Here is a 16,468-nt window from a genome sequence, read left to right as displayed (position 1 = left end):
ACCAATGGGTGTTCACAGTCTCTACAATCAACCCAGCAGGGCAACTCCTACTGACCTCCTTAATCAAGGAATCGTCAACTGGCAGGTTGAGAGAGTCACAGATTTTAAAGAACATCTCCTTGTCAACATATCCTGAAGCTTCCTTGTCATAAATTTGAAATGCTTCGCGAATGTTGTCTTTGCACGGATGATCTTTCAGTTGCTTGTGGATTGTGTCTATTAATGCCTCCAGTTCTTGCACACCGGGATCCTCTGGAGTTTGCTTGCTGTAGAGAAGGAAAGGAAATGCCTGGGCTTCTTGTTTACTCTTGACCAGTCTCAGCTCAGTGACCCAAGTTCTCCTTTGGTGAAGCTGGGGAAGCTTCTAACGACAAGCGGTCTGACATGAAGCTGACCAGTAACTGGACAGCTGCCTGCAGGGGCTGGCTGGTGACTGGGGAGCCTGGTCAGGGGGTTTCTGAGCAGAAGCTCAGCCTCCCCAGCTGCTACCTGTTACACCGCAGCACCACCAAAGCCAGACCTACCGCCAGCACCTCCCCACATTTGGTGTTTGTGCGAGTCACCTGCTGCTGCTGAACACTATTGCACGTGGACCTCCATCTGTGTGACAAGGTCTAAAGGTACAGGAGTGTTCCAGAACTCACACAATCAGAAATCTCCTACCTTTAGCATGCTGTCTCCAGTTCACTCTGAATTTTATGGAAAATGGTGGATTGAGGAAGTTAGGCTTAGCATTTACTGAAATGGAGAGAGAGGAGAGTAACCCACAGGATTAGAAAGAGGGAGGTCTGTCCCTTCAAAACACAGCCCAGGATAAGCAGAAGCCCAGTATTTTTTCCCTCTGAACACAAAAGTACTGTTACAAGAAACAGAATTTTAGAAGCTGGAAAAGACTCACATTTCATCTTTATAAACCTGTTTTGGGGCCTCATTTTATCCCAAAAAACTCAGAAAGCACTCCTCTCTTATTCAGTGATGAAAATACAGACTTGAAAACCTTAGAGACTTATCCCAGATGTCCTGGCAGAGGCAACACCGGAATGGACATCTCACTCAGATTCTGACACGTCCTTTCAAGTACACCAGCCCACCCCTCACTGAACCCTCTCCCTCCACACCATCACAGTTCTGGTCCCCTGTGGCTCTCCTGTTCCTATTTCCTCCTACGTATAATATTTGAAAGGTTCACTTTTCCAAATGGCCTCTGTTAACTTAATTCCCTTTTGATCCGCTGGCAACCCTTGCTGGGGGAAGGTATAAAGTGCTAGAATCTTTCAGGAACAATTTGGAAAACATGAAGCAAAAGCCCAGCAAAGAATTTCAAGTAATTTATCCTAAGAAAATAATCATGAGTTGTATACAAAGATGCAATCTAATGAAGCGGTCTTGAGACAGCTAAAGGTGTAAAAAAAAAAAAGTCCCCAAAAGAGGAATTGGTTAAACAATATCCAAAAACAATGAGGCAATGTAATAATAATGTCCCATGGACAGTGTTGCAGGAAGAGTAGACAGATCTGTTAGAAAATCAAGGTGTAAAAGTGGGAACAGAAGGCTACATTTTGTTTAAAAGTTGGAAGGGGAATAAAAACATTTAAATCTGTTTGTATTGTGCAAAGAAACTCTGGGAAGAGATTTTAAAACCAATGAAACAGGTAGTTACTTGTGGGGAATGGAGGGTATCAAGCATGTGTGTGTGTGTGTGTGTGTGTTCATGTGTATGTAATACACACTCAAAAATTATCAGGGCTCCAAAAAACAGTTCATATCAGAAATGTTCAAAAAACAGGTCGTATCAGAAATGTTCATGACATACTATCAAGTGCAAAAATGATTACAGGATTATTCCACTTCATATGCATATTAAAGCAATATTGGAGGTAATCATCTCTGAGTTAATGGGCTTTTAAGAAATACTTCTATTTCTAAATTTTTACTCCTTGAAAGTTATTTATTCTGGGCATGTGTTACGATTATAGTAAGACAAATTACAGTAGACGTTCTAATAAAAACCTCTAGTATCTAAATGCTGTCTGGCATTATTCACTATTGAAGCAGAATATGTTGGGCACACCTCTGATCATACATACGGAATTATGTGACTGCCAGGGAGCTACTTTAGTGGCAGAGAATAGTCAAACTTCAGTCTTGTGTATCAGGAGCTAGAGCCATGGAGCATACATATTTGACATGTGATCATGCAGTCATTTTGGGAAAGAGAAGATAACTCCCTTCCCTGAAGGGGCCAGATGGCCATACTGCTTCATACAATAGGGAAAATGCCCATGGCGTCTGCTGCCTTTGAGTACGATGGAGTAAATTCAAATAGAGCTTGCAACAGGTGGTACTGTTTAAGACAGAGCTGGTGAAAGTCACAGCCCCTATACAGAGGTGGTACAAACCAGGACCCATTCTCCAGGAAAGCTGCAAGACCCACATGTTAACAAAGGAACACAGGGGCCCAGTGATTGTCCTTAACAGGGACTGCCTGAGAGAGATGGCTGTCTTCACAACCCTTAAGGTGCAGACTCTGTGCCAACCCCTCCAATGCCCTTCTTTTCCTTTCCATAAAAGCAAACATGAGTTTTATAGGGTGATGGTACTCCCACAGGTAAGAAGGATATGGTTTTCATTCCACTCTTAGAATATTTTCCTAGGAGCAACCTGGCAAAATCCTCTACTTAGCAAGAACTAAATGGAATTCACATATTTTCTTCAGCAGCAAAGAAACTTCAATCTTGTTCTTTCTTATAGTTGGGGGAGGAGGGGGGTTTAGCGGGCAACTCTTTGATGTGCTAGAACTTTAACGTGTGGCCATTTCAACCACAAAGGTTCAGCCTCAACCCCTTGGCCTGACCTTAGCTCTTGATCCATGATCCAAGGTCTCCCCTTGGTCCCAGTGAAGGTAGACCCACTCCCAGAACAGGCAGTTTCTTGCTCACAGAGCTTTGGGTAGTCAGGAGGCTGAGTAACACCGTTCTCGATTTCTTGCTGCTTTTTACTGTTGAGACAGAAGAAATTATAGTAAAGAGTATGAACTCTAGAGTCAAGCTGGTTCAAAAGCTTTTACCGCTGAAAGGCTACATGAACTTGAGTAGATTAGCTAATTGTCTATACTTTAGTTTCATCTGTCATATGGAAGATTTGAAAGGAAGTCACCTCATGAGGATTATTGTGAGAATTACAGGAACTATTACATATAAAGCACTTAGTACCTAACAGACACATGGAAATGTCAGCTTTAAACAAAGTTCTTCTGACAGTCCTAGTAGAAGTATTCTTTCATCTAACAACTCTTTATTGAACATGTATGGCCCAGTTCTAGAAGGAACCTGCCTCTAATAAGGATCCTGATCTCCAGAAGGTAATTAAGACATGGACTTTAAAATTACTCACACAAGGGAGAAAATGACCATTACCATGTAGAGGAGGTACAAAACCTGAGAGGATCAGGAAGGGCTGAACTAGGAGGTGGCATCTGAGCTAGGCCTTGAAGGATGTGAGGGCTTGGGAGCGGCAGAATGAAATAAAGGAAATGCAGACTGGAACAGCCTGAGAAAAGGCATGAAAAAGAACGCTAGAGCTTAGTGTAATAAACCTGTTTGGAGTGCAGAGGTTGTGGGAAGGTAAACTGGAACTCTCAAATTAGATGGTCATTTGGAGACCCACTATGGAGGTTCTTAGATACCAGACTAAGAACTTCAGAGTTTTGTTTTTAAGTGATGGAAATCTCTTAATAGTACTACAATGAAGAAATCAAAAAAAGGTCAAAAGGGAAATTTTAAAAAAATCTTAAATGAAAATGCAAATATGACATACTAGAATGTGGGAGGCAGCAAAAGCAGTTCTAAAAGGGAAGTTTATCATAGTAAATGTCTACATTAAGAATAAAAAGATCTTGGGGTGCCTGGGTGGCTCAGTTAAGCATCCACCTCTTGATTTCAGCTCAGGGTTGTAAGATAAAGACCTGCATTTGGGCTCTGTGCTGGGTGTGAAGCATGCTTCAGATTCTCTTTTTCCCCTCTTCCTCTGCTCCCACCTCCGGGTCATGCAAAACAACAACGAAAAACAAACACACTAACTTTATACCTCAAGGAACTAGAAAAAGAAAAAACTAAACACAAAGTTAGCAGAAGGAAGGAAATGGTAAAATTTCCGAAAAATGATAGAAAAAAAATCCATGAGACTAAAAGCTGGTTTTGTGAAAAGATAAGCAAAATTGACAAGCTTTTAGCTGCACTGAGAAAAAAAAAGGACAAAATCAGAAATGAGAGATGTTACAACTGATATCATAGAAATACAAAGAATCATAAGAGATCATTATGAATAATTATACATCAACAAACTGGATTACCTAGAAGAAATGAGTAAATTCCTAGAAACAAAAACCTACTAAGACTGAATCATTGAGCTAGAAAATCTGAGCAGGCCAATAACAACTAAGGAGGTTGAGTTGGTAATAAAAAAATCTCCCAACAAAGAAAAGCTCAGGAGCAGATGGTTTCACTGATGAATGCTACCTAGCATTTAAAGAAAAACTTGTAACAATCCTTCTCAAACTCTTCCAAAAAAACTGAAGAGAAAGGAACACTCACAAGCTCATCTTACGAGGCCAGGTTTACCCTAATACCAAAGCCAGACAAGGACACTACAAGAAAAGTATACACCAGTATCTTTCATGAATATAGATGCAAAAATCTTCAACAAAACACTGGCAAACCAAATTCAACAGCACGTTAAAAGGATCACATACCATGATCAAATTATATTTATCCTTTGTATGTAGTAATGGTCCAACATACACAAAAATCAATAAATGCGATATAGCACATTAACAGAATGAAAGATAAAAATCATATCATCTCAATAAAGAAAAACATCTGACAAAATTCAACATTCTTTCAGGACAAAAACTCTCAACAAATTAGGTATAGAAGAAATGTACCTCAATATTACAAAGGCCACATATGACAAACCCACTGCTAACATCATACCCAATAGTGAATAAGAAAAGGATGCCCATGCTTACTGTTTGCATTCAACTAGACCTAGCCAGAGCAATTAGGCAAGAAAAAGAAACAAAAGGCATCCAAATACAACAGGAAGAAGTAAAATAGTCTCTGTTCACAGATGATGTGTACTATGTACAGGAAACCTGAAGAACTCCACCAAAAAAATGTTAGAACTAATCAACAAATTTAGTTAAGTTGCAGGATACAAAAATCAGTTGTGTTTCTATACATTAACAATGAGCTATCTAAAAGAAAAAAAATTAAAATTCCACTTATAATAGCATCAAAAACAATAAAATACTTAGGGATAAATTTAAGGACATGAAAGACAGGTATACTGAAAACTGTAAGACACTGAAAGAAATTAAAGGCACAAACAAATGAAAAGATACCTTGTGTTCTTGCATTGGAAGAATTAATAACTGTTTAAATGTCCATACTCTCCAAAGCGATCTACAAATTCAATGCAATCCTTATCAAAATTTCAATGGCATGTTTCACAGAAATAGAAAAAACAATCCTAAAATTTTCATGGAACCAAAAAAACCCAAATAGCCAAAGCAGTCTCAGGAAAGAAGAACAAAGCTGGAGGCATCACACTTCCTGATTTCAAGCTATCATTACAAAGCTACTGTAATCAGGGATGCCTGGGTGGCTCAGTCGGTTAGGCGGCTGCCTTCGGCTCAGGTCATGATCCCAGCGTCCGGGATGGAGTACCGCATTGGGCTCCTTGCTCTGGGGGGAGCCTGCTTCTCCCTCTGCCTCTGCCTGCCACTCTGCCTGCCTGTGCTCTCTCTATCTCTCTGACAAATAAATAAATAAAATCTTAAAAAAACACACACACCAAAAAAACAAAGCTACTGTAGTCAAAACTACCTGGGACTGGCATAAAAAGAGACACATAAGCCGATGGAACAGAATAGAGCCCAGAAATAAGCTCGTGCATGTATGCTCAACTGTCTTTGACAAAGGTGCCAAGAACACAATGGGGCAGGACAGTCTCTTCAGTAAGTGGCTGGGAAAACTGGGTATCCCCACAAAAGAATGAAATGGGATCTCTATTTTATAGAACTCGCAAAAATTAACTCAAAGTGATTGAAGACTTAAACACAAAGCCTGGGATTTGGACTCCGTAGAAGTAAACAAAAGAAAAAAGCTCCTTGACATTAGTCTTGGCAATGATTTTTTGGGCACCAAAAAACACAGTCAACAAAAGCAAGACAAACAAGTGGCACTATATCAAACCAAAAAAGTTTCTGCACAAAAGAAAAAAAAAAAATCAACAAAATGACAAGGCAACCTATGAAATGGGAGAAAATATTTACAAACTGTCTTAGTCTCTTCAGGCTAGTCTAACAAAATACCAGAGACTGGGTAGCTTAAAAACAACAGATTTATTTTTCTCAGTTATGGAGGGTAAAAGTCCAGGATCAGGGAACCCCAGATTCCACGTGGTGGCTGGTGAAGGCTCTTGTTGGTTCATAGCCAGTGTCTCCTCTCTGTGTCCTTACATGATGGAAAGGGGCTGACAAGTTCTCTGGGTTTTTGTGTTTTTTGTTTTTTGGGTTTTTTTAAAGATTTTATTTATTTATTCGACAGACAGATCACAAGTAGGCAGAGAGGCAGGAAGAGAGAGACGAGGAAGCAGGTGCTGAGCAGAGAGCCTGATCGAGGCTTGATCCCAGGACCCTGGGATAATGACCTGAGACGAAGGCAGAGACCTTAACCCACTGAGCCACCCAGGTGCCCCAGTTTTGTTTTGTTTTGTTTTTAAATAAAAACACTAACCCCATTCGTAGGGTTCTCATGACCTAATCACTTTCCAAAGGCCCTACCTCTTAATAACATCACATGGCCTCTTAATATGGATCAGGATATCAACATATAAATTTTGGGGGGAGGACACAAACATTCAAACTATAGCACAAACCATATATCCGATAAGGAGTTAATACCTAAAACATAGAAGGAATTCATATAACTCAATAACAAAAAAATAAGCAATCCAATTAAAACATGGGCAAACGACCTGAGTAGACATTTTTCCGAAAAGGATATGCAAATGCCAGTGAGAACATGAAAAGATGCTCAAGATCACTAATCTTGAGGGAAATGCAAATCAAAACCAAAATGAGATATCATACATGTTAGAATGGCCTTCATCAAAAAGACAAGAGCCAATAACCTGGGGAGGCTGTGGAGGAAAGGGAATTCTTGTACCCTCCCACTGTAGGAATATAAAATAGTATAGCCATTATGGAAAACAGTCATGGAATATCCTCAAAAAATTAAAAATAGAACTATAATAGTATCTAACAATCCCACTTCTGGATATATTTCTGAGGGAAATGAAATCAGGATCTCAAAGAGACATGTGCGCTGCACTCCCATATTCACTGCAGCATTATTCACAATGGCCAAGAAATGAAAACAACCTAAATGTCCATAGATGGAAAAAAAACATAGATTAAAAATGTGATACCTATATAAAAAACATGGCACAATGGAATGTTACTCAGTCAAAAAAAAAAAAAAAAGAAGGAAATCCTGCCATTGGTGATAACATGGATGAACCTGAAGGATATTGTGCTTTGTGAAATAACCCAGAGAAAGACAAATACTGTATAATCTCATTTTATGTGTGGAATCTAAAAAATGTTGAAGACCAGGGGCTGGGGGAAGGGAGTGATGTTGGTCAAGAGTACAAACAATCAGTAACAAGGTGAATAAGTTCTGGAGGTCTAATGTACAGCACTGTGGCTACAGTTAGTAATATTGTACTGTATACCTGATATTTGGAAAGAGATCTTAAGCATTCCCACTACACACACACACACACACACACAAATGGTAGCCATGTGAGGTGATGGGTGTGTTAATTAACTTGATTGATATACATTGTGAATAACTGCCACAAACCATGTTGTACATATTAACTGTATACATTTAGACCTCAATGAAATGGAGGGGGAAAGAGTCATATGATCAATATGGAGCCGAGTTCCAGGATGACTGATCTGATCTCTGCACATGAAGTGGATCAAGGGAAAGAGTGGGCATGGGAAGATACGTCAGGAGGTATTGTGGACGCCAAGGTAAGCCGTGATGGAAGTATGGCAGACACTGGTGGTTCCCTGTGCAATCTTCATCTTCTTTTCCTAACAGGGTCCTTATTTTGTTTGGAGCAGCCGCTAGGAGTGGCTGTGTGACACAGCCCAGAAAATGAGATGTCAGCAGAAGTTGCTGGGTGGGGCTCCTGGATAAGCACTTTAAAAACAGGAAAGACATGGCGAGATTGGCTGTTCAGTCTTTTACCCTTTGTCCTTTCCCCTCTTCCTGCCTGGACTCATGCAACGCTGGAGATGGAACATTCACTTTGTGGCCACAGAATGAAAAGCAGGAGGGCAAAAACTACTTGCTAAGGATGTCTGAGAAGAGGGAGAAAAAATATCAATTCTCTGTTGGCATTGCAAAGCCGCCACACCAGCTCTAGACCACTTCCCTCCAGGTGCTGTATTCCAGGAAGAACATAACACTCCACTGGGTTAAGCTAACAAAATTTGTTTCTGTTATTATGTGCGGACAAATGCAGTTGCTAACTGACTGAGTGCTTTAAATTGGGAAATGGTGGGGCGAATGAATAGGAGAAGTCAGAGGCAAGACATATTATGGAATAAAAGAATTTAACATATTGAACATGGTGCAAAATAAAAGAGGTCAAAGGTATCTTCAAGGTTTCAAATCAAGGCAGATGGAATACTGATGTGATTAAGAAAAAGTGGGCAATTAACATTTATTGCTTATCTCCTGTGTGTGCCAGAGACTATGCTGGTGCTTTACATATGTTAGCACAACTCACTGCTATCACCACTTTATGAGACAGAAAGAAGGAATAAGAAAGAAGGAAAAGCAGCTGTGCTACAAAAATGAAAATGACAATGGTCTCATTTTTTGGTTGTACAAATTGTAAGGTACTGTAACTCCGCTGGCTGAGGACACATCGAAAGGCCAACAGGTATCTAGGACTAGAATCAGGAGAATGGTCAGAATGGAGAGCAGCTTATTTAGACACTGTGCAATGAGATAAGACTGTCAAGAGAGTTTAGCAAAAGCAAATAAGAGGACCAAAAATAGGATCTTGAGAGACATCAACCCAGTAGACAAAAAGTATTTAAAAGATACAAAGAATAGGCTTCCAGAGAAGTAGCAGGAGTATCAGAGACTCTTACTTTCTAGAACTCAAAAAAGTTTTTCAAAAAGGTAGTGGTAAAAAGACTTCCAGAGAAGATGGTGGAGTAGGAGGGTCCTAGGATCACCTCAACCCATGGATACACCTAGATAATACATCAATGTAAATAACCCAAAAAATGATCTGAAGAGTGGTCGAACAGATAACACCCAGCTAAATGTAGAGAAGACGCCGCACTGAGAGGATAAGAAGGGCAGAGACATGGTTGGGAGGCAAACAGACCCACAGGACTGTCTGTGGGAGGGAGGGACTCCACGAGCGCAGACAGATGAGCAGACCCCACACTTCAGGCACCGGGGACTCACTGGGGAAGACGAATCCCCATAGCATTTGGTTTTGAAAACCAGAGGGGCCTAACAATCAGTAGGGCTTAACACCTGGAACTTTAAAAATCAGCCCCTTTGCTCTGGGAGAGCCAGGAGGGCAAGAGGAAACTGAGTCTCTGCCCTTAAAGAGACAACACAACAAAGAACCCCGCTGAGATACAGCATAGAAGCAGCAGTTTGAAAAACACCTGGGGTATCAAGGAGGGAGATTTGTTTACTAAGCTCAGAGTATGTTCTGGAGGGACTGGAAACTTTGGGAAACTTCTTTAAGAACAAAAGAGTAGGGGCGCCTGGGTGGCTCAGTTGGTCAAGTGGCTGATTTCAGCTCAGGTCATGATTTCAGGGTCCTAGGATTGAACCTCTCATCAGCTCCAGGCTCAGTGGGGACTCTACTTCTCCCTCTCCCTCTACCTCCCTTCCCTGTTCACGCACTCTTTCTCACCCTCTCTCAAATAAAATATTAAAAAAAAAAAAAAAAAAGGAACAAATGAGCAAGTACCATTCTCCCCTCCCTAAAATACAAGGACATCTGTGGGAACCAGGGCAGCATGAACACTCTCCACCTAGCTTGCAAAGAGCACATCCCATCTGTGGGGTCTCCTGCAGACATGACCTTTCCATCCTGCTCTGAGCAGGAGTTTTCCTACCTGCCATTGTGGCCACAGGTCCCCTTACACTGAAAATCAGCATGGACCTTGCTGGCACAGTGCAATCTGCCCCCTCCAACCTGACCTCGGCAGGAGTCCATCCAAAGTGGTGCCACAAGCCAGGCAGGGTGCAAGCAGCCCAGATGGGCCAGCACCACTCCAAAGTGACGCCTGCCCCAGGGAGAGGGGATGATCACCTCATACACACCATTTGGACTATAACCCCAGCAGTAGGCTGGGGCCAGACATCTGGTCTGACTACAGACCCTGCCCACCAATGAAAATTTCTCAGTGCCCTGCAGTTTAGTGCTACTACAGCTTTGGCAAATGCATGGTCTGACTCAACTCAAACCCAAGGTGGCCCCAGACTGGCCCACTAATACCAAAGGGACCAAACACTGCCACGAGCAAAGAGAACCACTGCAGACAACTGGACTGAAGGCAAGAGACAGAGAGTAAGACAAAATGAGGAGACCAAATAATACATCCCAAATGAAAGAACAAAACAAAATCACAGCAAGAGAGCCAAACAAAACAGAGATAAGTAATATACCTAACAGAGAATTTAAAATAATGCTCATAAAGAATCATTGGACTTGAGTGGATGACCTCCGTGAGACCTTCAACAAAGAGACAGAAAACACTGAAAAGAACCAATTACATAGATGAAGAAATCAAAAACTAAAATAAAATATATAGATTTTATAAATACATAATTTATATATTAACATATATACTATAGATACATATTTTTTGTACACTAAAAGGAATAAAATATTAGCCTAGAACAAGCAGAAGAACAAATCAGCGACCTGGAGACAGTTCAGGAGAGCAATCAGCTAAGCAGGAGAGAGAAAAAATAATAATAAATGAAAATGGATTAAGGAACACAAGAACACTGTCAAGTGTAGAAACATCCAGATTATAGGAATCCCAGAAGGAGAAGAGAGATCAAAGGTGGAAGAAAATGTGGTTGAAGAAATAATAGCTGGAAATTTCCTGAATTTGGGGAAGGATACAGAAATCTACATCCAGGAGGCATGGGAAGGCCCCAACAAAATCAACCTAAGGAAGTCCACATCAAGACATACAGTAATTAAAATGGCAAAAAGTAATAATGAAGAGAATCTTAAAAGCAACAAGAGAAACGAAAACAGTTACATCCCAAGGAATCCCTATAAAGCTATCTGTTAATTTTTTAGCAGCAATTCTGAAGGCCAGAAGGCATATATTCAAAGAGCCGAAAGAAGAAAACCCTGCATTCAACAGAACTCTGTGCAGCAAGGCTATCATTTAGGATAGAGAGAGTTTTTCAGACAAACAAAAGCTAATGGAATTCATTACCACTAAATCAGCCCTGCATGAAATGTTAAAGGGGACTCTTCCAATGAAAAGAAAAACCATAAGTAGGATTTTAAAAAAGAAGGAAGCACAAAAGCAGTAAAATTAAGCATATATATACAAATTAGTTAAGGGATTAAAAAAAATAAAAGGATGTTAAATAGGATACCATACACCTAATCATGGAGGGGAGAGGAGCAAAAATTGAGTGCTTTTCAAATGGGTTCAAACTTAAGCGAACATTAGCTTAATATAGAGTGCTACCTGCAGATGCTATATGCAGTCCTAATGGTGGCTGCAAATCAAAAACTGGTAACAGATATGCAAAAAATGAAGAGACATGAATTCAAGTATATCACTAAAGAAAGCCAGCAAATCAGGAGAGCAGAGCACAAGAGAAGAAAGGACACAGATGAAATACAAAAACAGTCATAAAACAGGAACAGAATGGCAATAAGCACATATCCATCAGTAATCAATTTGAATGTAAATGGACTATAGTCCAATCAAAAGACATAGGGTGATTGATGGAATGGACAGAAAAGCAAGACCCAGTGGTGCCTGAGTGGTTCAGTCAGTTAAGTGTCCTACTCTTGATCTCAGCTCAGGTCTTGATTTCAGGGTCGTCAGTTCAGGCCCCACAGTGGGCTCCATGCTGGGCATAGAGCCTACTTAAAAAAAAATTTAAAAATAAATAAAAACAAAAAGCAAGATCCATCTATATATTACACTGGCTATAAGAGGCTCATTTCAGATCTAAAGACACATGCAAATTAAGTGAAGGGATGGAAAAGCATTTCTCATCCAAATGGCAGTGAAAAGAAAGCCAAGGTAGCAATACTTATATCAGACAAAATAGACTTTATTATTTCTTAAGATTTGTTTGAGAGAGTGTGTACAAGCAAGGAGAAGGGCAAAGGGAGAGGGTAGAAGTCTCCTTGCTGAGTGGGGGAGGCTGATATATGGCTCAATTTCACGACCCTGAGGTCACTTCACAACCCTGAGCCAAAACCAAGAGTGGGACGCTTAATCAGCTGAGCCACCAGGTGTCCCAGAAAAAACAGACTTTAAAACAAAGACTGTAAGAGGAGACAAAGAAGGACATTATATAAAGGGAATACTCCAACAAGAAGATATAGCAATTATAAATATTTATGCACCCAACATAACATAACGCAGTTAAAACAAACAAAAAGGAAGTAAACAATAGTAATGCAATAATAGTAAGGGACTTTAACACCCCACTGACATCAACAGATAGATCATCCAAACAGAAAATCAACAAAGAAATAGTGGCTTTGAATGACACACTAGACCAGATGGACTGAAGAGATAAACTCAGAACATTCCATCCTAAACAGATTACACATTCTTTTTGAGTGCATATGGAATGTTCTCCAGAGAGACTGTATGTTTGGCCACAAAACAAGTGTCAACAAATTCAAAAAGACTGAAGTCATACCATGCATCTTTTCTGACCACAATACCATAAAACTAGAAATCAACCACAAGAAAAAAAAAATCTGAAAATAACACAAATACGTGGAGGTTAAATAACATGCAACTAAACAATGACTAGGTCAACCAAGAAATCAAAGAGCAAATAAAAAAATACATAAAGACGAAAGAAAACGAAAACACAATGGTCTAAAAATCTTTGGGATGTAGCAAAAGCAGTTCTAAGAAAGAACTTTATAGCCATACAGGCCTACTCAAGAAGCAAGAGAAATCTCAAATAAACAAACTACCCTTAAATCTAAAGAAACCAGAAAACGGACAAACAAAACTCCAAACCAATAAAGGGAAATAATAAGATTAGGGCAGAAACCAACTAGAATGGTACAATGAAACCAGGAATTGGTTCTTTGAAAAGGTCAACAAAATTGATAAACCTTTAGCCAGACTCAATTAAAAAAAAAAAAAAAAAGGATGTGGACCCCACAGAAATTCAAACGACTGTAAAGGCATATAATTTTTTATAATATTCTAACAAATCAAACAACCTAGAAGAAATAGATAAATTCCTAGAAATATATAACCTCCCAAAACTGAATCAAGAAGTAAAAATTTGAACAGAATGATTGCCAACAATAAAATTGAATCAGTAACCAAAAAACCCTCAAAAAAGAAAAGTCCAGGACCAGATGGCGTCACATGAATTCTACCAAAAAAAATTTTTTTTTTTAAGAGAGGGTGGTGTGGGGGAGGAGCAGATGGAAAGGGAGAGACTCTTAAGTAGGCTCCATGCTCAGGAAGGAGCCTGACATGAGGCTTAATCTCACAGCCCTGAAATCATGAACTGAGCCAAAATCAAGAGTCCGACACTTACAGCTTCACAACTTTTTGGCTAAGATCAAGTGAAGAGTCAGACACTTAACTCACTGAGCCACCCAGGCACTCCAATTCTACCAAATATTTAAAGAAGACTAGGTGTTATATGCAACTAATGAATCACTAAACATTACATCAAAAACTAATGATGTATTATATGTCTTTTAGTTGAATTTAAATAAAAATAAATTTAAAAAATAAAGAAGACTTAATACCTGTTCTTCTCAAACTTTTAAAAAAAATCAGGATGCCTGGGTGGCTTGGTGGATTAAACGTCTGCCTTCGGCTCAGGTCATGATCCCAGGGTCCTGGGATCGAGTCCCATGTCAGGCTCCTTGTTCAGTGGGGAGCCTGCTTCTCTCTCAGCCTGCTGCTCTCCCTGCTTGTGCTTTCTCTCTTTCTCTCTCAATCTCTTTCTCTGACAAATTAATAGATAAAGTCTTCAAAGAAAAAAAGAGGAGCCAGGAAAGCTTCCAAATTCATTCCATAAGTCCAGCATTACCCTGATACCAATACCAGATAAAAACATTACAAAAAAACAGAGGGAGAGAAAACTACAAGCCAATATCTCTGATGAGCATAGATGCAAAATTCCTCAAAAAAGTATTAGGAAACCAAATCCAACAAAACATTTAAAAAAAAAAATCATTCACCATGATCAAGTGGAATTTATTCCCAGGATGCAAGCATGACTCAATATTCACAAATCAGTGTGATACATCACATCAATAAGAGAAAAGGATAAAAACCATATGATTATTTCAATATATGCAATAAAAACATTTGACCAAGTACAATATCCATTCACGATAAAAACCCTCAACATCTCTACCTCTATAAAAAACAGAGCTTTTCCCCTAACATGAAGAATAGGACAAAAATTGTCCACTCTCACCACTTTTATTCAACATGGTACTGGAAGTGCTAACCATAGCAATTAGACAAGAGAAAGGAATAAAAGGCATCCAAACTGATAAGGAAGAAGTTAAACTGTCACATTTGCAGATGACATGATACTATTTATAGAAAACCCTAAAGTCTCCACAAAAAAAAAAAAAAAAACCTGCTAGAACTGATACAGAATTCAGTAAGGCCATGGGATACAAAAATCAATAGACAAATGGTGATTAACACCCAGTGATGTATATAGTAGCTGAGTATATTATATACCTGAAACTAGCAAAACACCATTTGCTAAAATTTTTTAAGAAAAGTCTTAGAATAAATTAAGGGGGGCGGCGATGGTAAAAAGTGACTTACATGTAGATCAAAAAAAGGCTAAACACTAGACCAGGGACTTGGCAAACTATAATAATTCAAAATCAACCTGCTGCCTGTTCTAAAGAAAGTTTAATTGTCATTCAGCCACACCTTCATTTACACATTGCCTATGACTGCTGCTTTCACCCTGGAAGGGCAGAGTTGAGTGGTTCCAACAGAGATGGTGTGGCCCCCAAAGCCTAAACTATTTACTACTTGTCTCCTTACTAAAAATATTTGCCATCCCATCCTACACTATGAGCTCCCTACACGCTCATATATTTGCTTGAGCAAATATATATATATCAAATATATATATATATTCATATATATATGAATAATAAGGTCTGGCACAAGCCCCAAGCTCATATATCTGTTGAACTAATGAAAAAATGACAAGAGACCATTGAAATCTGGAAGTGATTGGTGACCTTCAAGAAAGCAGTCAGAAAGGAGGTGGTTACAGACCCAAAACAGAATAATTAAATCTGGAGAAATGGGAGCTACTTGTCTTTGATAAGAAGGTAAAGAAAGAGGAGTAATAGTTCGGGAATTCTCTAAGGTGAAGACTGAGAAAATTGAAGGAACTTACCTTGGATTATTTGGTCTCATATTTGAGACCAACTGCAAATTGAATATGGAAGAGCTTGGGGCATAAATAAAACAGAAAAAAATGAGAACACTTGGGAATGTTTGTATGGGAAAAGTGGCTAAAACTGAAAAAAGATGAAAAAGCTCATTGAGCAGGGGAGAGGCCTCCTCTTGAAAATGACAGCGCAAAAGGGGATGCTGGTTAAGCAAGGATATAGGAATACATGAGGCTTTCGTGTAGAGGTGTGGACTTATGAGCATTTGTCTTTTTGCAAGTCTGAGGTCCATATACTGCAACAAGGACCCAAAACCCAAAAGGAACTTCAGATACTGTCAATAATCAATTTCCTGTGCACTTTTTAATTTTCTGGCTCAGAGAAAGAAAATGGCTAACTCCAAATATTATCATCCTCTGACTGACACTTGACAAAAGAAGTATTCAGGTCTGACAAGTACTCAAGATCCCCTTTCATGATTCTTAGCAATGATTCATCAAATAAAGGATCTGTATCTCCTTGGAGCAGTTTCTTGATCAGATGGGAGGAGTTAGGAACCAAAGTCAGAATGGCTAGAAGACATGGAAGGTGCGGCACTGAGATTCATACTACCTTCAGGCATTTTCCCTTACTATCTGACCCACGAGAGAAGGGAGGGAAGAAGAGGGTCAAAACAGGGATGGTGATGGACCGCTTAACCCAGAACTTGAATTTCTCT

The 16,468-nt window shown here is 39.6% G+C and overlaps 1 protein-coding gene across 1 annotated transcript in view; it reads right to left on the bottom strand.

Annotated features, from left to right (window-relative positions):
• The window catches only part of EFHC1 (EF-hand domain containing 1), a 59,080-nt gene that overhangs the window by 1,443 nt on the left and 41,169 nt on the right, over positions 1-16,468 (bottom strand). The window contains exons 10-11 of the mRNA XM_046005835.1: positions 2,855-2,998; positions 56-266 (exon numbers count right to left, since the gene is read on the bottom strand). Of these exons, the coding sequence (XP_045861791.1) occupies positions 56-266; positions 2,855-2,998 (355 nt within the window). The remainder of the gene's footprint in view (positions 1-55; positions 267-2,854; positions 2,999-16,468) is intronic.

Source organism: Meles meles, chromosome 5, assembly GCF_922984935.1.
Source record: "Meles meles chromosome 5, mMelMel3.1 paternal haplotype, whole genome shotgun sequence".
Lineage (NCBI taxonomy): Eukaryota > Metazoa > Chordata > Mammalia > Carnivora > Mustelidae > Meles > Meles meles.
This window is presented reverse-complemented; position numbering and strand designations above follow the sequence as displayed.